Source organism: Pavona decussata, unplaced genomic scaffold, assembly GCF_977016875.1.
Source record: "Pavona decussata unplaced genomic scaffold, jaPavDecu1.1 SCAFFOLD_32, whole genome shotgun sequence".
Taxonomy (NCBI): Eukaryota; Metazoa; Cnidaria; class Anthozoa; order Scleractinia; family Agariciidae; genus Pavona; species Pavona decussata.
This window is the reverse complement of record NW_028145455.1, coordinates 2,153,461-2,176,685: the sequence shown is the minus strand read 5'-3', so window position 1 is coordinate 2,176,685 and position 23,225 is coordinate 2,153,461. Positions and strand designations below refer to the sequence as shown.

The 23,225-nt window shown below is 38.9% G+C and overlaps 2 protein-coding genes across 3 annotated transcripts in view; one reads left to right on the top strand and one right to left on the bottom strand.

Annotated features, from left to right (window-relative positions):
- LOC146484600 (potassium voltage-gated channel subfamily A member 3-like) overlaps window positions 1-23,225 on the bottom strand; it is a 125,876-nt gene that overhangs the window by 38,863 nt on the left and 63,788 nt on the right. The gene's annotated exons all lie outside the window — the stretch shown is intronic.
- On the top strand, window positions 2,962-21,819 carry LOC146484604 (leucine-rich repeat-containing protein 56-like). Of its 2 annotated transcripts, none has more exons than XM_085104673.1 (16): window positions 2,962-3,151; window positions 5,984-6,164; window positions 8,023-8,110; window positions 9,226-9,286; window positions 10,189-10,285; window positions 11,165-11,247; window positions 11,632-11,749; window positions 12,185-12,413; window positions 12,704-12,844; window positions 13,293-13,355; window positions 13,742-13,797; window positions 13,889-14,040; window positions 17,605-17,667; window positions 18,972-19,175; window positions 20,147-20,341; window positions 21,387-21,819. In XM_085104673.1, the coding sequence occupies exons 1-16, from the start codon at window positions 3,111-3,113 to the stop codon at window positions 21,511-21,513; spliced, it is 1,899 nt and encodes a 632-aa protein (XP_084960799.1). In that variant the 5' UTR covers window positions 2,962-3,110; the 3' UTR covers window positions 21,514-21,819. The 2 variants fall into 2 exon arrangements, with proteins under 2 accessions (XP_084960799.1, XP_084960800.1); XM_085104674.1 differs by having other exon boundaries at window positions 3,011-3,151; window positions 5,989-6,164.

Genomic DNA, 23,225 nt, shown 5'->3' with positions numbered 1-23,225 from the left:
ACTTCAACACATTAAACAGTAAGTGAGTTGACGGTCTGTAACATGGAAGTGTGGACAATTTTCAGTACAATGTTTTGTTTCCCAGCATGTTGTAATTTTTTTTGTAAGCTAATTCAAAAACCTGCAACTTTCTCGATGTTTAGAAAATCGCACTGAAAATTGTCCATGGTTCCATGTTACACAGCATCAACTTTTCACACAATGCCGTGGCAATTGCTTTTTCAATCATCACATGTAACATGGGCTTTAGATAAAAATCTTACGTCCACATTTTCTCTACATCATTGCAATTGCTTTTTAGAATCATAGTTTCAAATCAATGCTTGTAACATCAGCTTTAGACAAAAATCTTTCTTTCACATTTTCTCTATCAGGAACTGCCTGGGAAACCTTTATGTAACAATGTTGTAATAAGCCTGTTATTGACAGGGAGTAGACATATTCTTAGCTGTTTCATGCTTGTCAAACTGGATTTAAGTGCTCTCCTTGTCATCACACATGGCCTAAGTATGACTATCATTTAACTTCGTATTATAAATTATGTTTAATAGTTAATGATTTATTTCATTGACAGGATAGCTGTCCCCTAAAACCATTCTCCCGTCAGGTGGAAAGGAGGTTTAGTCTCAAGAAAAAAAGATGTCTGCCAAGTTGTTCAGAATGTGCTTGCGTCCTGCACAAATGCTTCATCATCATGGATCTTCTGTAATAAGATATTCTTCCACTTGCACAAGTAGTGGTGCGGTTTTAGCAAAGCCGGAAAAGACGCGCTTTGGCTTAATAAAAGTAACTTTCTTTGTGGTTCCATTTTTGTACTTGGGTGGCATCATTTCCCGCGAAGGAGCAGCCTGGTTGGAGGAAAATGATATCTTCTCGCCTGAAGATGATGACTGAGAAGACAACAATGTTATGAACTTTTAGAGTGATGCAACAAAATGAATTTCTATGTGGGTGCCTTTCTGTTGTAAACATATTTATCTAAAACTAAGTCCTGCAAATTCTTTGATGAAAAAGAAACTAATGTATTTGTTCCATGTACATAATAGTGGCTTCGTTCAATGTTAATGAAGCACACAAGGACAATGAAAAGCAAATTTTCTTTTTGTAATGATAATTGTGTTACGTTAGATTGTAAGTATCAAAACATTCACGGAAGTTAAAAAACGAGTTAATAGGGACACAAAAATAATCTATGTACAGTGGAGCCTCGATTTAACAAACCTCTATTCAACTAAGTCCTCGATATAAAGAACGATATTCTTTGGGCCAAAGTTACAGTAAAATGTATGGAATAGAACCTCGATATAATGAACCTCGATTTAACGAATTCTTCGATATAAAGAACATAATCCGGAAGCCCAAACGTAAAATCTACCTTGATAGAACGAATTACAATGTCAACACGCGACAGAAGATAGACGCTGAACAGATCAACACTCTGAAAGTGTGGTTTTATTGTGTAAACAAAAGCTGCGTGTCTGCTCAAAAGTGAAAATGCTACTGAAAGCCAACATGCTTAATCTCAAAACGTGGCACTTCTGGGTGACGAAAATTGCATTGAATTGCGTGACAGAAGTCACTTGTGTGGAAAATCAATCATTAACTATGACCTCAATATAATGAACATTTTGGTCGTTTCCCCTCAAGTTCGTTATATCGAGGTTTTCGATATAGCGAACCCTTCGATTTAACGAACAAATTTGGCCGGTCCCCAGCGACTCCGTTAAATCGAGGTTCCACTGTATACTAATACTTATCAATACGAATACTTGTAATTACATTAAATATATTGTGTGGGGATTGCTGGTAAACCTTTTGTTTTTTTTTTTTTAGACATTATTTAATGAATGATTGATTGAGAGAATGGTTGAATGACAGCGGCATTCTCAGGTCAATAAATGCCTACTAATTGATGCATACTCAGTTGCAAGCCTAGTGCCAAAGGGTGAAACTTACTGTTGTTCTTGATCAGTTCAAGAGACATAATGCCACGTTTGATTGTGTTTCTAGGCCAACTTAATTGGGTTGAGAATAAATTATCCTTGGAGACCCAGGGCCAGATGGTGGAGGAGCATGAAAATGATGTAAATGAATGACTGACTGTATGAATGTATTAGAAAGGTTCACTTGTACTTTCAGAATCCTGATCTTGGATATCGAGAACAATTAATTAATAAAAGGTTAAAACAACACACCTATGGAAGAAAATCTTATTTTTATTTGAATCTTTTTTATTTTTTGTATTTTTTTCAATTTTTTTTTTCTTTTTGCCTCCACTGACAATTAAAATTGACAGCCATTTAGAGGTACAATTTCGTGTGTACAAATTTTATAACGGATGATACAGATTATGTTATCAACTATGGATAGAAATAGGTACAATTTTAAAATATCAACAGAAGATTTCTAAGCTTTGGAATGTTGGAATTATATTTTTTATTATTTGGGGGTTCACCTGAAAGCCATTTTCACGCTGCTTAAAATTGGTCAAATGGAAATATCTTGTTAGCATTTCAAGCAATACAAAAACCCTCCATTCACAACACAAATCAATGATTTGGGGTGTTTTATGAATTTTGGGGTGATTTTTAGGTATATTTTGAAGGAAATAATTTTTCTTGAAGGATTGGTAAAATTAAAAGAAATAAGAAATGTTGAAGATTTAGTGAAGTTTTAAAATTAGAATTTGTAGTTAATAATTAATAGACGGATACCAAGTTAGTCCACTAGCAACCTGGGGTGCTCTTGCGTGGTTATCGACTGTCTGTTAGTGTTCCAAAAATCATTTTCTTTCTATCCATTCTTAAAACCTCTTCAAATTTCACTCAAATTCAGGTAGAGCCCCACCTTAACTGTCGACGTTAAAAGTTTACCCTCCCCTACCCCGCCCTCTATTTTTCTGTCACCTCTCCCCTCCCCCTTTATCACTAGGTAGCAACACAAATCCCATGATGCATTTTTGTACTTCTCAGACAAAATGGCGGGTTTATGTGAGCGAACAAGAAATGGTTTTCATGCCAGGATTCACCACTAAGATTGCAATGATATCTTACTTTAGAAGCTTGGTAAAGCTGGATGGGAAAAAGGAGATCTAAGTACATTTTTCTTCGATGGCTTTAATGGAGGATAAGTTTACGTATCCAAGAAAGAGGTAAGATTGACAACTTGAAAAACGATGGCAACCGATGCACGCCACTTTGTCTTGCACGAAAATAACAGTGATTTGCCTCGTTTTTTAGTTCGTAGGTGTGCCTATTGTCATTTTCCTGCAATATTTGTCAGTCATTTCAATCGAAACATGAATAAATGTGGCTATATTATGGTATGCGCTCTGTAAAACAGCAATCGTTTGATGCCAGTATAAAAATTCGGAGCAATTGCAGACACTAGTTGACACCCTAAGCTCATCATTAGCTTCAAGATTACCGTGTAGCATGAAAATTTTGCGGGAGTTTTATTTTGCGGATTGGCGATTTTTGTGGTTTCCAGGAACAAATTTTTGCGGTGCGAGATGACTGAAATTTCTGCTGGCTGTGCATGGTAGGGGTAGGCTTTTTGTTTTGTAGTTCAGTCCCTTTGCGCAGTTAGGTATTACAGTGCCCGGCCTAAACAATCGATGAAATCGGTAATCGATAACAATCGATGTCAATCGATGTCAATCGATAACAATTAATCGATTGGTATCGGAAATCGATGACCAATCGATGACCAAAAAACGTGTTTTTTTTTAATTGCCATCGATTGTCATCGATTGCCGTCGATTGTCATCGATTGCCATCGATTGTCATCAAAGATAGATCGAACATCCGATTATGGAGGCTTGCATATTACGTGCCGCTTGTAAGACAGCGAACAACAGCAGCAACAAGAATTTATTGGTTTAAATATCAAATACAACAATTTCGTTTCTCAGAGGCCAAAGCGGTGCTACCAAATCCCGTTGGAGGTGACCCTGTTGCCCACGACCACGTGTTGTGTCTAGAACATTTAGTGCCTTCCCGCCATCTTTCCTCTTCTTTTGAGCAACGAAACACTCACCAAGTTCAACAGAAAATGGGCATTCATGATACCCTTTAACTACAACGTTGTAGATAGTTAAAATAACTTCAGACATGTTGTACGGGTTTGGGTCACCAGTCACGTATATGGCCACGAGCGGAACTAAAATTACAAATCGAAAACAGTCAGCTTAATTGACCCAAGCTTGTAATTATCGATTGGTCATCGATTGACCGATATTAGTCGATATCAATTAACTAATTGTCATCGATTGATATCGATTGATCGATTGGATTTCCGATGATCGATTGTCATCGATTGATCAGGCCGGGTACAGTGATACGTCTTGAAAATGTAGCTAGAGTGAACTGTGACTCAATTGACCATCCAATAAAAATATTCTGGTTTCTTCCATCAAAATATTCTGCTACTTGAACCAGAGCATCGCAAAAATTAGTTCCTACCGGAATTACCGTATATTATTTTTATAAGAAATAATATGTTTTTAAAATTGCTGTAGCTGAAACCTTTCAAGGCATACAGAGGGGCTTTCGAGTGAAAGATGTAGCTAGTATACAACTTTGAGACCTAACTGGGAGTGGCCTGCTAAAATGGAAAACTATGCCCTGCTGTAACGCAATGAGACAGACTAAGTCGATAATAAGAACACTCTTGTTCAGTTGAACTTCTGCACTTCTGTGCAGGCCACCGCAGAAGCGCCACTAGAACATGGTTGCAATTGGTCTGCTGCACAATTGAAGTCTCTGCATTCCTTTAGATGACCCACTCGTGCCAATCTAATGTACTGAATTGCTTTACTCTTGACAGCTCTAGTTGCTTTTTCCAATGGAAAATCATGTTTAATGTTCTTGTTTAAGTCCAATGTATATCGCTCCAGTAGCATAAGTCTATTAAAAGCATAGTTTTTAATTTTACTGAAGGGAGTAATTTTGCAGCGTTTTATTTTGGGGGTGTTTTTTTCTGCGGGAACAAATTTTTGCGGATCGAGGTCAATCCGCAAAATCCACAAAATTTTCAAGTGCTACACGATAAGCTAAAGGTAAATTATGCCCTGCGAAAATAAATCTTTATTTTAATTAGTTATTTGGAGTAAGTACAGAATACTCCACCACTCTTTAAAAGCTCTTTCCCAAAATTATGGCTTCACGGCTACACAGTGAGAAAGACCACTTTATAGGCTTCAGAGAATTCTGCAGTTATAGTAAGCCAGTTATTTTAAATTAGTGTATCATCATATACCAGTATTTTCTGCATTTCCCAATTTTCTTGTTCTTTCCCAGTAAGGCTCACCTCCTTCTAGCAAATTACAAAGGACCTGAACTTTTTGTTCCTATCCCAGGAGATACAGCAAAAGAAATAATCATGTGTTGGCTCGCTTGTCATTTGAAGGGGCGCGTGGAATAAGGCCCTAAGTGACTTTTGATGTAAGGTCAAATTCTCCATTTTGTTTTCAAACGAATACAATGAATTTTGGAAGGAGATTCTAGCTATTTATCAGAAGTCACTTAGTGCTTTTTTCCAGGTGCCCCTTTATTTGATCTCGTGATAGGAGCAAAAGCTTCATGTTCTTTATAATTTGGTTTATCTCGACCCTATTTCCTGACACTACTATCTTGTGTGTGATTCAACTCATAATCTTTAGTCTGTAAAAAAGAAAATAGTGGTTTGGAAAAAGTTTGGAAAAGTCTTGAATTTTGAACACAAAAATGTGTATGAACCCTGTAATGGCATCCAAATAAACTGATTCAGTAATAATTTGGTACAATGGCATAGCATGCTATTGAATGTGTTTAACAGATGTTGTGAATTAACACTTACTTTTATGTACCTGCAGTGTAGGACTATGGTACTTTTTTAGCTAGGCCAGGAAAGGAAAACAACTAGTTGATTTCAAAGTTACTATTTTACTCCAAATTTACTCCAAGCATGGTAGCATTCTGTACCATAATTTGTTTTATTTTAGTCTAGGTATGGAGAAGCCTAGACTGACCCTGGATCAGATCGAACATATGCCTGCCGTCCCAAGGGAGATATCATCTGTTAGAATCCGCGAGTTTGACGACAGTACTGCTAACCCTGAACCTATAGTGCAGGATGAAGAGGCAGACCTGTTGCTGGAGGAGTTTCTTTCACCTTCAAAACTGGTATGTTTAACATCTCAAGGGCATGTAAGGATAACCCGGGCATGTTTAACATCTCAAGGGCATGTAAGGATAACCCGGACTGCCAGCTGCACTGCCTGCTCCCTAGCATGCGTTCTGAGTGCCACTCCTACAATCTTAAGAACAATGCCAGTTATAGCCATTTCAAGTATAGAACAAATCGTTTCGGAATAAGTTTTTTCCTGCAATGGCGAAAACATCGTAGAATCACATATGATTATTAATTCATTATTTCCTTAGCATCTTATAGTAAATGGAATTGTTAATAGCTTTTTATATTGACTTCTTGTAATCCCAGTCCCTACGAACAATTGTAATATATTATCTTATTAATTGTAAACACATTGTATTTCATTTTATATGCTATTATGTGTAATTTAAATAAACCATCATCATCAATCATGTACAGTTGTACATTTCACTAACTTGATGCTCTGCTTGAATGTGATGGCAGGATAATCCTTTGAACCATAGTTTATAGCTTGAAACTTGAGGCCAAATTTTGAGGCCTAAGTAAGGAGATACTTAGGGTTTATGTTAATTTAGTAGAACTTCAGTATTTACTCGAGATCCTGTTTTAGTCCCAGACGTCTTAGATAAAATCAAACAAAGTGTTAATTAAAACTAATTAAAATCAAGCATAACATGTGGGAGGCGGCGTGGCCTAGTGGTAAAGGTTGTGGGACGTATGATCTGGACGCCCCAGGTTCAAGTCCCCTCAAGGCCACGCTTTGTAAATAGCCAACTGATTTGCCTCCCACCAGTTGGGATTTTAACAATCTTATTTTCAGTTTGTATATTTATTTCACTGGTTTATAGTGTCCCCAATTAGCGTTACAGCGCTAAATACTTTGACACTTAAATAAAGTAATTTATTTTTATTAATTTTTTTTTATTTTTAACCATCTTTTTTACATAAGAGTTTGATTAATGGAATAATTTTTTCCCTCTATGTTGTGAATAATAGTCTCATAGAAAAATTTAATACATGATAGTAGTACTGTATTTCCCCTTTTGAAGATCACTGTAGAGTTAGTACTTACTGTAGATATCACAGTGAATTTCTAAATTATACAGGTACATATACAGTGTCCCCAGTAGGCGTCTTGTTGCTGGCTAGAAGTTTGACACATCAACAAAGTTATTGATTGATTGGTTGATTTGTATACAAATCAGAACCATTATAAGCAGTGTAAGCAGTGATTCTAGGCTTTGAGACATTTAGAAATTCTCCCTCTGGGGGGAAAGAGGATTTTAGTCGCCAGTAGTCTCCTCTGACAGGTACTGTATACACTACACTAGAGCAGCCAGCTGATTTAAATCTTATTGAAAGCTAGCTTAGGGCCTGGTTGTTAGAAAGCCAATTAACACTAATCCCTGATTAAAAATTAACCGAGGTTTTCATCTCGCTCATTAAAATTTTTTTTAAAAGCTTATTTCAAGTAAATGGTAAAGAAGAGTCTAAGTTTGGAATAATCTTTACTGATCAGTAAATAAACTTAAATGAAAGTTCATGTTAACTCATGATTAACTTAGCTTGGTCGGGCTTTGAACAACTGGACCCTGAATGCCAAGCATAACCATTCAGTCAAACTCATTATATAATAAAACTACATGTAGGTGTTAATTTTTAATATGCGACTTGCCCTTGTTGCCTTGGACTATTCATCTATAAAATTATACAAAAATATATAATAACTTAAAATAGTTAGTGGCTGAATCATTGACTTGGCTTGTCTTAAATCTATTCATGTTCTGTTACTTCAAAGATGCCATTTATATTGCAAGAAGTCCTTATAAATAAGTTGTTTTTTTTTTCACTCATTGTTTCTATATACAGAGAGTGTTGACTGGCATGAAGAATCTAGAGGAGGTTGAATACCTTGAAATGAGAGTTGATACAAGGGATAATAGTCTTGGAAATTTTGGTATGTGTTTACATTAGTAAATAATTTACTCTTACATGTATATAAATCTCTAAATACACATAAAAAAGTAAAATTGACTATTGTTAGGAGAGTGGCACATAACTACAGTCTAACAACTGACAAACATTATGCCCTTTCAGATTCCTTCCAAATTTTTATTTTGATCAGACATTTTTTATTGCAAAAATAATTATTGTCCAGGCATCCAAATCTTTGATGTTTTACTCAAGATGCAATGTAGTTGTGTAGATGATATACATGTATTGTTAAAGAGTTTTGCCGTGTACTGTGGGGCAGTCTCAGAACACACTGACAGTTTCAACTGTTGCCTCAAGTAATTGAGAATGAGAGAGAGTTTTATAGTAACTAAAGATGCCAGGAGAAGGGTGACTTAGCAAAGCGATTAGTGAAAAAGTTTTGGAAGACAAAGTCCAGGTCATCTTTTTGCACGGACACCATGTCCGACAAATTTAGTAATTAGTCAGACATTTTAGATGGTCAGACAACATCTGATGACCGACTTTCAAGCGCTGCAGTCATGCTGTCAGTCTGTCATAGTTCTGTTGAGCCAGTGTGGCTCAACAGTAGTACTGACTATGTTTGAAACAGCCCCAAGTGATCCTTGGATGATGTTTAATATTGGAACTCAGCTTTTACATGTACAGTGTGTCCTGTTACTCACTGTCCTATCAGGTTATTCTTGATTGACTTGTCCAGGGATGTCCCAAGAGCTGGCTTCTGATGAATTTCACCATCTGAAAGAGATCTTATCACTGGCTGAAATTTCAATAGTCAGAACAAGAAAAATAATAATGCTTCAAAGGCTAAAGACCCAGCTGGGTTTAGTACATGTACTGAGTCTACTGAGGTTTTTCTTGGCTATGTTGTTGTTCATACTTTGTTTTGGTTTAAAAATGTTCAAACCAGTTTGAGTTCTATTTTCCTTTGTCTCAGATTATGGTAATGAATACTGCACAAAGGAAAATAAAAATTAAACGGTTTGAAAAAATTTAAACCAAAAAAAAATTTAAGCCATGACAACAACATCTCTGCTCGTTATAGTAATTATTATTATACTTCTTTTGAATTATTCATTTTGTTTTTGCTATTGTCAGGTGCTTTGGTACCAAACTTGGTTGAGTTAAAGTTAAATAACAGCATTATAGCTACAATAAGGTAGGTCAAGTAACATACTAAAGAAACACCCAAATTGTAGACCTTTTACTGGGTTTTGATTTTCCGAGTTTGTTTATAATCATTATTGAAAACAGTGAGAGCTTCTGATCTGATACAGATTGTACATGTACAGCAAAACAGAGGTGTTAGGCAGTCTGCAGATTCTGTGTTCTGGACTATCTTCCACTTTTAAGAATAAACAGACTTTTTGTCTGTCCTCAGATGCTTACAGCAGCTTTACAATTAACATTTGAAAGGTTACATGTATGAAAAGAACATTACTAGAGTAATAATTTTTTTCGTTGATATACAGATCACATGATCGTACATGAGTTCAGGGTTCGTACGGGTCATGGAAAACCTGGAAAGTCATGGATTTTTAGAATTTCATTTTCCAGGCCTGGAAAGTCATGGAATTTAGGTGTGGGTCATGGAAAGTCATGGAAAATGATGTTTATTAAAAAGAACAAAATAAATTGGGTTTTTGCGAAGAAAATAGTAAAAACATACCCAAAATGAAAGATGATTTCCAAGAAAATGGTCAAATTTAGGTCATGGAAAACTTGGAGAAGTCATGGAAAAGGTCATGGAAAGTCATGGAATTTCAAAAGCTCAAAAGAGTACGAACGCTGGAGTTACTGATCAATTACCACCAATGAGCCAATATTGAAAGTCATTTATGACACCTGTTATTTTAAGTTTTTCAGCAAATTTTCAATGTTTCAACTTGAAGGAATAAATCTTACTATCACAGAAACTATATGCTTTGACATGTAAATAATGCATCTCAATGAAATAATTATGGGACCATATTGTGTGGAATTGTAGGAGATCAAAAGCTCTGAAAAAAGTGCAGTAGTTAGATGGAGCTCGCATATAAGTGGTTTTTTTTGTTTGTTTAGAGATCTTGGTACATCCCTGACTAATCTAAAGACTCTTTGGCTGTCAAGATCTGGACTGATTGATTTGGATGGAATTAGTTCAGTGTCATGTTTAAAGGTATGCAAACATTCTTAACTCCATTTAGCCTGGTATAGATAGCAAAGCGTGTCAATGCTGAAGTCCAACTTTCCTTACTTTATAATATCCAAACAAAGTCACCAAAAAAATTACTGCCAGGTACTCACTGACGCCAAAGTGGGGTCACGTTAAGAAAAACCTTCTCAAGTATGGATTTTCTCAGTGAAAAGGGGTTGTTCTCTAATCCTGCCCCATCCAATGAACAGCAATGCTTCTTTTCTGTGGTGTTTTCTTCTTTTCAACATCATCATAGTCAACACTTTTATCGGAGATAATATTCTCTTTATTATATTCTTTGTCATTGTCGACAACAAGTTCTGTAGAGCCTTGACAGCATAATACAGCAGCCATTTTAGATTGCAATGTGCGTAGTCAAATAAGGATTACTGTCAGTGACTATCATGAAGAATTTGAACAGGCTCAAAGGGAATGATGCACTGAAGTTCATGATAGTTGATGACAGTTGGTGGTCAAAGGAGAGCAATCATCAACTATTATCGACTGTCATTTACTATCATGTGCGGCATGAAGGGGTGCTTTTAAGCTCCTGAAGGGACTTCCCTGAGCTTTATAACTAAATAAAGGTGTCTGTCTGTCTGTCTGTCTGTCTGTCTGTCTGAAGGGCTTCACTGTCTTGGGTGAGAAAAGTTTTCACTATAGAGGCTCGCACAAGCTTGCCTTGCATGACTTCTGATAAACCATCATTGACTATCACAAGTTAGGTGGGAAACATGAGTTCTCAAGCTATCATTCACTATCATGGACAGTTTGTCAAGGGTTTAAGTTATTGTGCATGTGAAACATGTCCATTGATATCTTTTAGAATAAAACCTGGTGACTGGAATGTATCTGTTGCAGGAGCTGTATTTAGCATTTAATCACATAGAGGATGTCAGTCCTGTTAGCATGCTGGATCAGCTGGAGATTCTAGACTTAGAGGGGTGAGAAATAACTAAGGATAGAGTGCTGAAAGTAATTTTCCTTTTGATTTGGTTTGCTGTGCTCTGGGATTGGTTTACAAAACTTGTGCCACTTCACAACCAATGAGTATCAAAACCAAAACCAATCACAACTTGCTCAAATACGTTTTCCATGTTTGACGTCATGTACATGTACGTGTATTTGTTTGAGTATTGATTGGTTCATTGTGTTGTTTACATCTGTTGTGATTGGCCAGTGTAATTGCTTTGGTTTTTGTCTACTGACACTCAGTTGTAAACTACTCTGGTCTGAACAATTTCCATTTTGGCTGAAAGTCGTAATTTTAAATTAAACAAGCACTGTTTATTGTAAGGTAACATCAGTGTTGATTTTCTCTTGTGCAGCAACAATGTGCTGGATATTGCTAAGGTGGAGTTTTTGTGTCTGTGTTCATCACTGAAGATTTTGACCTTAGAAGGCAATCCCATCTGTACTGCACCGCACCCACAGACATCGCCAGAGGTAACCTTGAACAGCATTCATTTTTCCCTATAATTTACATCCTATTTCTTTGCTCTGTACTTAGCTGCATCTGGGTGTTTACAACATGACTCAACTACATGTATGTTCAAGTGACTCTTTTTCTTTTAATTTGAAAATGACAGAAAGCAACATGTTGATGATACATTCAATGTGTTTGTGTGACCCACCACACCAAATCTGTCTCTGCGAACAGCGATAAATCAGCTTTAGACAAATTCTCTCCAACTTGTACTGTAAAAATGTATGAACAGCATTAATAAGAATTTGTGTCTTGATATTGGGATAATCATAAAATATGCTTGTAGAGATTAATTGGAGTGGAGAAAGAAAAAAAATAATACTTTTGTTGCTTGTTGTCAATGATGATTTTACATTAAAATGTCCAATAATAATAATTATTATTGTTTTTTACAGGAAATGAGAAGCTATGATTACCGTGCTGCAATTCACAAAGCAGTCCCAAATGTTAAAATACTTGATGACGAGCCTTTCTTGGTGGAAAAAGTGGGAGGTCAATCTGTACTGCGAGAACCTCCAGCCTCATACAGGAATAACAAAGTGCCAGACCATCTCAAAGCTGACTGGCAGCTGGTCAGTGAGGGAATCAAGACCATTATCCTGGAAGAGTCAGAAGATACTCCACGTAGGTGGATCCATTATCTTTAATGCTGTGGTCTGTGTCCTAACAAAATTGACAGTTATTTTGTTCTTGTTTGAGATAACAGATGCAACATTAAAAAAATTAAATCACCTTATTTTAAGCACCTTGTACCTTGTTATCAGTGTGTTGAATAATAAAACAACTATCCTGCTCAATCTTGCAGAATATCACCTGATTTTAACCAGCTCGGCCTATGGCCTTGTTGGCTAAGTATCGGGCGATACTCTGCGCAATTTTGAAGGATAATTAATAATAATTATCTGGTTTGACAGTTGAGGTAATGAGACCTGGTTCAGCTGCTGGTGTAGCAAGACAAGAGAGACCCTCTAGTGCCATGTCCAGGCAACGTCCTGTGTCTGCATCACGGAAGAGACCGGCCAGTGCAATGGGACAACGGCCTGGCTCTGCTGGAGGTTTGTCTTACATTAAACACTTAGTAACTGGTCTTGAGGGAAACGGTTAATTTTGTTTCCCGAGAATCTTGCTGTTTAAACATTGAGATTCGAATTTTTCCACTGTAATGGCATTTTATTTTGCTTTGTTTGGTGTTGTCAAACCGTTAGAAATTATTTTAGCATTCAGACCAAAAACCAGTAGAGATCCATGTTGAGTACACAACAACTGTACACAGTTTTTGCAAAATCTGGGCAAGTACTGTACATGTATTACTAATTCTGGATGGCTTTCGAATTACATTTGACAAACAAAGAGCAGTTATGTAAGTTGAGACAGAACTCCAGACAACAGATGTAATAAAATAAACATGTATTTAGAACATCTCCGCTTAAACTAACATTCTGGTTTCAAAAGTTGACTGTATTTTACAATGTATTTTGAATGATTTTTGTTGTTGTATTTTAGGGAGCCATGAACCTGTTGGTCCAGGAGTTTTTCAACAAGATGACACCAGCGATCTAACTTATGGTAAGCTTAAAATATGGGTAGCTGATGTTTTGCTTAAGCCCAAAATTAAAAAACCTGATATTCATTAAAATTATTTTTTTGTCGAATAACTTACAGTACATGTAAAAAGTTGTTTGGACTACAATCAAACTTGATTATCCACACCATATCAAGTGGACCAACTATCCAAAGACAGATTTTTCTTTTACTGTATGGATCTCAGGCATGAGACAAAGTTAGCTTGGCATTTCTGAAAAGTAACCTTTTCCAGGAAGACAATGTTAGCTTAGATAAGGTACCAAGTAACGTTATTCAGTTTAGTTTTGTAAGATACAAAGAAAACATGGGCACTTAATTTTTATTTTATTTTTTTCATTGTTAATTTTTCCGATCATTCTTTTCAACAGGTTCCAGTCAAGTAATCTGTGGAAATATATCAAGAGCATTGAAATCACGGCGAAAGGTGAACAAATGAAATACTGCTGTGTTGTTGAAGATTAAATAACTTAGGCAAATTAGCACTTTTATTGAAGAAGATTTTTAACTTGCCGTAGGATCTGAAACAACCCAAGATGCCAGTGGTAGCTTTTCTTGAAAATCCTCGACTTTATACACCTGAAAAGAGTTATGAGGAAGAAACGGGATCAACATCCAGCAAGAATGACATTCTTGAAGAGCTCAAAGCTTGGAGAGTGGAGTATTCCAAGTAAGGCTTTAACTGTTGGAGAAATGCGTCGTCGCTCTTGCGCGGTCTAAAAAAGCTCATAAAAAAGCTCGCTCTGCTCGCCAAACTCGCGAGGTTGAAAAAGCTCGCTCTGCTCGCCAAACTCGCGAGGTTGAAAAAGCTCGCTCTGCTCGCCAAACTCGCGAGGTCGACTTGTAGCAAGTCTACAGTACAGACTATCTTTAGACTATCTTAGAGCGATTTTCCCCCGGGGAAGGGAGCTGATATGAAAAGGGCGGGGATGCTCGTAGTCTCGCTTAGGGGTGTAAATTTCGGATTTTGGTCTCACTTAGGGTGTTCTGGGCAAAACACCGCTATATTTAGCCGTGAAGGTCTCGTTTTGGGTTGCACGCGAAAAGTTACTGTATTTTTTATTTGTCTGTGGTTGAAAATGGTCTCTTATAGGGGGGGTCAAAAAAGTTTGGCCCATGCCCAGATGGGTCTCTTTTAGGGGTTTAATTCAAAATTTCCGACGAGCATCCCCGCCCCTTCCATATGAGAGCCCCCCCCCCCCCCCCCCTTGGCGATTTCCTTTTGCCGGAACTGACCGGCCAGTCTGTAAATGGAATGCGTCATTTTGAAGGGATGGTGCTGCAAAATCTTGGAAAATAATCACTCCGAAAATGGTACGTGCTATTTCGAAGAAATTCAAAGGATTAGGACAAAATTTGTCGTTCAAATCGGTGTATTCCGTTTACGAACTCATTCTGGCCGACCAGTTTTGACAAATGAAAAGCGCCCTTACACTCTTTTGCGCTAAAAATATGCTATCAGATGTAAATTTTCCTTTTGGAGTGTGTCCGATGAATCATGGTGAAGTTTACCCTGGGTTGACATTTTGTCCAAAAAGCCTCAAAGCCAGTCAAGTCAGTCGACGTAAATCAAACATTGAGTCAGTTTTTAAGAACATATACCTTTCAATGGGCAGGCATATTATAGAGTTTGGATATAAATGACAATGTATTTGTAATACACATCCGTTTTACATGTTATCATTGAGTCAGTTGTGTAATACTGCCTGACTGACGATCAAAAAAGTTTAAAAGTTTGTTTAAAATTTACGATTTTCTCCACCCAAGCCTCTTTTCTTGAGATTGGAGGGGCCTATTAAATTCAGGCCTCGGCCTCAAGAGCTTAGCAGAGCCTAGTATCCGCTATAACGGCAACCTCGATAATGTTTATTTGGAATTGTCAGAAAACGCAAAAGAACTACCGGGAAATGGGAGGGAAATTTGGATAACGAAATTGGATTCTATTAAGTTGCGGTGGCGTAGAGGGTAACTTCGTCTTTGTCATTCCGCCGGAAATCAACTTCTGGTCAATTGACACGAGAGCATTTTTATACGTACATAATTGGCGTGATAACATGGTATGCACAGCTATGCTCAGGAAGGACAGAAATGCTATTTGTTTGCGGTGTACCGCTCTCTGAGAACTGCCATGTCCTAACACTTTTAATCCTCCTTCGTTCGTAATTAGATTTATGTTAAGTGGGGAGTGCAAAATTATTCGTTCATTAGCTCGGGCCACTTTGCATTTAGCCCTCTGCCACCTCGCTTAGATGGCAAAGTACGAATTTCACGAACTGTGAAATTTCCAATTTGAACAAAAAAGTGAAAAAGAAACGGTACCACAAGGAAGTACTGCTCAGTAGCTTCCAATTGAATGGTTGGACTTAAGGATTTAACCCACGTACTCGAACATTACGATCACCCCGCCCAGCCGGTGATAAGCAGCACCGCAGGAAAGTTCTGCTCAGTAGTTTTCACTTGAATGGTCACACTCAAGGAATTCAGTAACGGACTCAAAAGTTTGAACCAACTCGTACAGCATAATAAACAGCACCACAGGAAAGTACTGCTCAGTAGCTTTCATTTGAATGGTCACACTCTAGGAATTCAATCGCGTACTCAAAAGTTAGAACCACTTTGCACAGAATAATAAACATTACCACAGGAACGTACTGCTCAGTAGCTTTCGCTTGAACCGTCACACGTTAGGATTTCAATCGTGGACTGAAAAATTTGAACCACCTTGCACAGCATAATAAACAGCACCACAGGAAAGTGCTGCTTAGTAGCTTTCATTTGAATGGTCACACTTTAGGATTTCATTCACAGACTCAAAAGTTAGAACCACCTTGTAAAGCATAATAACCAGCACCACAGGAAAGTACTGCTCAGTAGCTTTCATTTGAATGGTCACACTTTAGGATTTCATTCACAGACTCAAAATTTGAACCACCTTGCACAGCATCATGAACAGCACCACAGGAAAGTACTGCTCAGTAGCTTTCATTTGAATGGTCACACTTTAGGATTTCATTCACAGATTCAAAAGTTAGAACCAACTTGTACAGCGTAATAAACAGCACCACAGGAAAGTGCTGCTCGCTAGCTTTTGTCTAAATGATCACATTTCAGGATTTCAGTAACGTACTCAAAAAGGTTAGAACCACCTTGCAGAGCATAATAAACAGCACCACAGGAAAGTGCTGCGCAGTAGCTTCCGTCTGAATTCTCTAGGAATTCAATCACGTACTCAAAAGTGAGAACCACCTTGCACAGCATAGCAAACAGCACCACAAGAAAGTCCTGCTCAGTAGCTTTCGCTTGAACTGTCACACGTTAGGATTTCAATCGCGGACTCAAAAGTTAGAACCACCTTGCACAGCATAATAAATAACACCACAGGAAAGTACTGCTCAGTAGCTTTCATTTGAAAGTCACTCTAGGAATTCGACCACGCACTCAAAAGTTAGAACCACCTTGCACAGCATAACAAACAGTACCACAAGAAAGTACTGCTCACTAGCTTTCGCTTGAACCGTCGCATACGTTAGGATTTCAATCGCCGACTCAAGAGTTAGAACCACCTCGTACAGCAAAATAACAGCACCACGGGAAAGTACTGCCCAGTAACTTTCTTTTAAATGGTTGCACGTGATGGGTCCTACCAACAGGAGTCGAACCTTACCTATTTAATACTCCTGTAGCTCAGTGGTGAGCATCCGAACTAGTAATCGGAAGGGTCTAGGTTCGACTGCTGCTGGGAGAACGCGAAATTTCTTTTTCTTTGAATATTCTTGTCGAACACATGAGAATATAAAACTTGTGAGGTTCATCCATTTCGTGTGGAATGACTTCACATGTCCACATCCTTCATTTAAGGACGATGCCTTCTAATACAGAGTTAAAAGAAAAGAAGAGAAAAACAAACACACATTTTTCAGAGACGATAATATAATTCTGAAAAGCTTTAAAATAGCAATGTATGGAATCTTCTGTCTAAATTGAAGCTTAGTTATCTCTGAAAATATGCGTGGTTACACCCTGTTTTCTTTTTAGATTTCAATAGTCCTTGCTGAGATCCTGTTTTCCCGCATAGCCATAAACCGCACAAAAATACCTTTGAATTAGTAGATGTCGGACCATCCTGAGATGCGCAGAGCGTATGCGCAGTAGCAAATGGAGACATCGTCCTTTAATGTCTCGAGGTTACGTTGGAAGAGAGTTAATCTCGCTCTTCCATTTTTTTTTTCATCAGGATATTAAACAATGAAAGGAGCACAACTGGTAGTGCTGGCGAGAATACGGACAAATCTAAGAGGTAAGTTAAACATTATTGTGATTTAAAAATATCCAGCTGGTGCATAATGGATTGCGGTTGTTTACAATCGAAGAAGTCGTGCTTAATTTGCGTGTCCGTGTAGTTATTAACCAAAAAAATGGGAAGTATGTAACCGCGGTCAAGCTAAAACAATTATTGAGTCTTTTTTTTTTTTTTTTTCTATATTAAGACAAAATTTTGTGTTTAATTAATTGTATAATCTCGTTTATGTCGGTTTTTAAAAATAAACAATTTTGAAAAGCATTCACTGTAGCAGAACTTCTTTAAGAGACGTCAGATTAGTTCCTTGCTTTACATTTCTTATATAATTATTTGACTTTCATTATTACCGATAAACACGCTTGCATTTTGGACTATTTATCGCCTGTGGCAATAAACATGGAGTAAATTCAACCGTCTGTTTTCTCGTGCACTGTTTTACACCTTTTTTAGTAAAAATAACATTTAAATCAGGAGACTCCCTTGCTGAAGTGAAGTCTCACCGAAGGGCTAAGATGTTGTTGCAGTTTTCATAACACCAAAAGCGGCAAATCGAAGAGGTGCGGTTAATCGAATGTACAGCTAAGTGGCTTTTGAACCCCAATTTAAGCGATTTTTTGTGATGGTCCTTTGTTATGTTATTCTGGAATTAGACCAATTGAGCGTACGTCTATATTGGAAAACCAACCGTTTTTATGCCCAAATTCCACCGAAACCGCAATTTGAAGAGGCAAATACCATTGCAGCGTAATTACCAAATGTTTCCCGAGGTTAATGTTGGAACGAAAGGTTTTACTTGGAGCAGGCGAAACTGAATTGTTTTATTTCTCTACGATACCCCATATTTCTCTTTTTCATTGTTTAATGGCTCTGTTTGCGTTTTCGTTTTGTATTTTTTCCCTGCGGAAAGCGAAAGAGTTTTTACCTAAGCGTTAAGGAGAGTTGAAATGTTTAATAAACCGTAGCAGCCTGTTGCCTGTCAAACACTCATGACGTTCGCCAAAAATGATATGACCTACATTCCGAAAATTTTTCCTCGATTTTGTGCGTAGTAGTTCTTGCGTTATCTTTATCAGGAAATAAACTTGTTTTTGTAGTTATTGTTTGTTTGTTTTTCCCTTCTATCTGCGATCCCGTCTCACTCATTGAAGTATTTATTGAAAGATCTTTTCTTGTTGTGTGAGTGGCCTGTCAAACACTTGTGACGTCAAACATCTACGGCCTGCATACCGCAAAACTCCTCAAAATACACCCTTAATGATCATGGAGCTAAAACGATTTTTCTTCTTTATTTCTTCTTCCAGTGAACAACCTCCATCCACATCCGAACAACAAGCTGGAACATCGCGACTATCCCCCACCCCACCCAGCTACTCACCATCCCCTCCGTCAAAAAGCTCTCGCCGCCCTGGGAGCCCCTCCGCTGTTCGTCGCTCACTCCCTACTCCTCCCCTGGTGGGGAGAGAAATAAATAGACCCAATACTGCTGCAGACTTCAGGATGCGAAGGTAAGAAGTCGCTTACTTGTTTGTTTGGTTTGGTTTAACCTGTTGGCTTCGTTGTGCTGTGCGTTTTATTTCTCAGTTTCCTGTCTTGCCGGTAAACAGAGGGCTCTGTCGTGCCGGATAGAGCGGTTTTCAATGAGTCTCAAAAGTGTTTTCACGTTTGCTTTGGTTTTGCTTTACTCAGTTCTGTAATTGGTTCACAAAACTCGTGCCACTTTCTCAACCAATGAGGAACAAAACCAAAGCCAGTCTTGCTCGCACGCGTTTTCCCGCGCTTGGCGCCGGCTGCATGTATTTGGTTCATTGCCCTGTTTGCATCTGTTATGATTGGCCGGAGTAATTCTGACTTTGGTTTTGGTTTCACGACATTCAAATTGAGACAAGTAAATTAAAACAGGTTCAGTAACATCATGTCCAAAAACTATATGCTTGCGAAGTAATCGAGTGGTTAGGGTTTCAGCCTTTTAATTTTAAGCTCGGTAGTTCAAGCCTGGCCTCTGCGATCATATAGTTTCAAATCGAAACTCTTTAAACTTATGCCATGATGAATTAATACCCTTTCTGGCTCAAAACGAGATTTTTCATCTGGGGCTTATGAGCACACCGTTTTATTGTCCAGGCCCCAGTTGTTCAAAGGCCGGATAACTTTATCCGCTGGATAAGGCACTATTCAGTGTCTAAACTATACTTCACGTTAAATGTTGAAAAAAGTTTCAGTACACTCCCAAACTTAACTGTGATTGGAGTGTGCATATTCGCTTGTACAAGAAGAAATACTGAAATGTTTGCACAGATTGAAACTGTCGGATAGTGACTTATCCACGGGATAAAGTTATCCGGCCTCTGAACAACTGGAGCCAGATAATAAATCTTGGTGCAAGTCATTTGGCACTCATTTCGAAATTAGTTACCTTACCAGTGACTTTCGCATCGAGGAAAATGGAAGCTAACACCGAAAAACGTTTGCGTCTTAGATTTCGTCAACTTTCCGGCGAGACTAGTGTGAACCAATTAAAACTGCGAGCGCTGCACGGAGACGAGAGTTATGACGTGGACAAGAATACATCCACGCCTTGTTTGGAGTCCAGACCCTCTCCGCCTGTATCCCTCGATGAAGACTCGGAGCCACGGTCCTCGTCTGCGCCGGTGCAAGTCGGCCGGCGATCAAGGTATGAGCGAACATCCGCTAAGCCAACCCTCTCCACCCTTGCAATAAATGGGCCCTTTGCAGCTTACAGTCGCATGGTACAAACTCCACCATGCTGGAGAGCAAGCTAAGCACTTGGACAGCCAAAACAAAGCGACCGTATCCAGTCAAAATTGAATTAACTTTGTTTTGAATGTTCCAGTGCTTAGCTTGCTCTCTACCATGGTGGATTTTGTACCATGTGACCGTCAGCTCCAGGGCCCATTGAAGTTTAATTGTTGAAGGTACAGTCTTTAATTGAAACTTCTGTTAGTGATTCAAATTATTGTTTTTAATTTCCATGTGCCGTCGTTTGTTTTAACGGCCACAGTTGTCCAGTTATTCAGTTGTGCGGTTGGGTGCGTTAAAGAGAGAGAGAGAGATATTTCCTGTCTTCCAAAGTGAAACGAGTTGATACTTTTGCCGTTTGGGTCCTTGGAAATGGAAATAACATACAAGATGACCATACAAAACGCTACAACCCTAGCATCAGTAATGTTGTGTCCCTAGTGCGGTGTAAGACGAGTTCCCCGCTCTTCTCTTCCCCCAAATTAATGTCGACATTTCAGAGCCATTCTGGATACACAGACTGAACATTGTTTGTGAAGGGGGGGAGGGGGGGTTAGGGTGGGGAGGGGGATTGGAGGAAGAAGATCGTTTCCACTTTTCTTAGGTTACTGGGTTTTTAACCTTGAGAAAATCATTGGATCGGCCTCTCCTTGTATGCAGGAGAAGTATAACCATAGCGACAGCACAAAGGCGAAATCACCTGTCGCGTTAAAATATGACACGTCGTGTTTCAATGCAGCAGACTCATGGGCATGTGTACTTCAAGGTTTACTAGCCGTAGCGGAGGATGGGGGTTGGGGAGATTGCTCGTTGTCTTGTTGAAGGAAAACATTCGAACGTTGGCGAAATTTGCGATCTCGGCCATCTCGCGCGCTGGGTGTGCGCGCGTTTGTTTTGCTAGCTGCTCTTAGTCTAAACGCTGCCCATTTTATTAAGCCCGTTTCATCTCTGCTTTACAGGGATATACCTGTCAGGGATGGCACCAGGCCCCCTCGGAAACTTCCTGACCCAGCGCTCATGGTACCGAGACCGGGAACAGCAGCCGCTGCCCTGCAGAAACGAAGATTCAGGAGTTCAAAAGACTGACGTGGGGCAGCGCCTCGCAAATTTGGCGGCTACCTACGATACCATTTAATAATGTATGCGGTGGCGCCGGCATGCTGTCATGACTCAGTGAGGAGACATAGTGGCGGTTTCTAGTTATTTAAGTTTGACCGCAGAATGTGGACAGATATTTTATTCGGATGGACCAAGAGGAAACGTGAGAGTTCTTGTTGTTGCGTTGTAGTAACTATGTTTTCGTGTGCTGCAAATACATGTATGTTTTCGTGTGAGGTGGCAACGTTTTCCAACTGTAAATAAAAAAATGTGTATTTAAATGCGGTCGTTCTCGATTGAAATGTTGCACTTTAAAATTATCTTCCCTTATCTTCTTCTCTTGGTGTAGAATTCAGTTGTGATAATTTGGTTATGAAATGGTGCTCATTTTTCAGATCGCTTATTAGCAGCAATAGTTTTGTTAAGGGGGTTAGTTTCTGAAGAAACTGTGCTGCTGCGTCGGTGGGGAGTAGAAACAAATGTTTGGTTTATCAACAGAGTTGCTAAGGTTATTTGGCACCATAAAGAGATTCGAATGCTGACGTTTCGAGCGTTAGGCCTTCGTCGAAGCGAATCCACTCAAATCTCCCTGCGGGGGCCAGATTACCTTGTCAACAATGTGATAAAACGAAATATTTTTGTTAGCCAACTCTTAACCCGGTTCATACTTGTGCGATAAGCGCAGGAATAAGCACCAGCACAGAGATAATACAAATCTTGCGTGAACCAACGTCGGAGACGCGCAGGGGTTTTGGTTTCCACGCGCAGTGCTGCTGAGCCTTGTGCATATCTCACACTTGTTCACACTAGCTTGCATAAGCACCCCTAAGAAAATCGCAAGTGCAAAGAAAGAAAACAGCTTCTTTTCTTCACGGTGTGCTTAGCTATCCTCAGAGACCCACAGGCAGATAGTTGAGCCAGGAAGAATTCAGAACGGGTAACTTCTTTGTTCTTGTAAACTTCCTTTCTGACTTCTCCTGACTCAACTATCCGCTGCCCCTTGGTCTCCGAGGATGGTGCTTAGCTCACACCCGTTCACACATGCAATTGTTCTAATGCTTGTGCTTTTCGCAAAAGTGTGAACCAGCCCTTTATTGGACAAACGGAGTGCAAGTCATCGCAAGTTTGTTCAAAATGTCGACTTGGGGCCACAAACGCAGGTACAGATACAAGCAAGCCAGCGAAGCATGTTGGGAATGAAGCCATTTCAACGAGCCTTGCTCGCAAAAGCATGCGCACCCCCCCCCCCCCCCAAAAAAAAAAAAAAAAAAAATGAAAACTAAGACAAAGGCCATTTTATAGAAGAGAACCGAAATCTGTTTGGACAAACTTGGGCGAACAGTTGTAATGCTTCTCGCAAATCGTCTAGTATAAAGACGGAAATGCACCAGTTTGATCTATTACTGAAATCGTCCCCCTTTCACATACATAAGACAAATAATTGTACCTCTTTCTGAAACCTCAAAGACAAGCGAAAGAAAATAACAAGAACTAACCTCTCGTTTTTCTTGTCTCGTAATCTTTGTATTATAATTTCACCCAGGAATTTGCGCTCTGTTGCTTGAACTGATCATCCAAGGAGCAGGAATAGCGCAGTGGTGAGAGCACTCGCCTCCCACCAATGTGGCCCGGGTTCGATTGCCGGACTCGGCGTCATATGTGGGTTGAGTTTGTTGTTGGTTCTCGTCCTTCCTCCGAGA

Coding starts and splice junctions, on each gene's coding strand:
- LOC146484604 (XM_085104673.1), top strand. CDS start 3,111: ATGGCTTTAATGGAGGATAAGTTTACGTATCCAAGAAAGAG. Junction 17,668..18,971: donor AATACGGACAAATCTAAGAG/GTAAGTTAAACA, acceptor TTCTTCTTCCAG/TGAACAACCTCCATCCACAT. Junction 20,342..21,386: donor CAAGTCGGCCGGCGATCAAG/GTATGAGCGAAC, acceptor TCTGCTTTACAG/GGATATACCTGTCAGGGATG.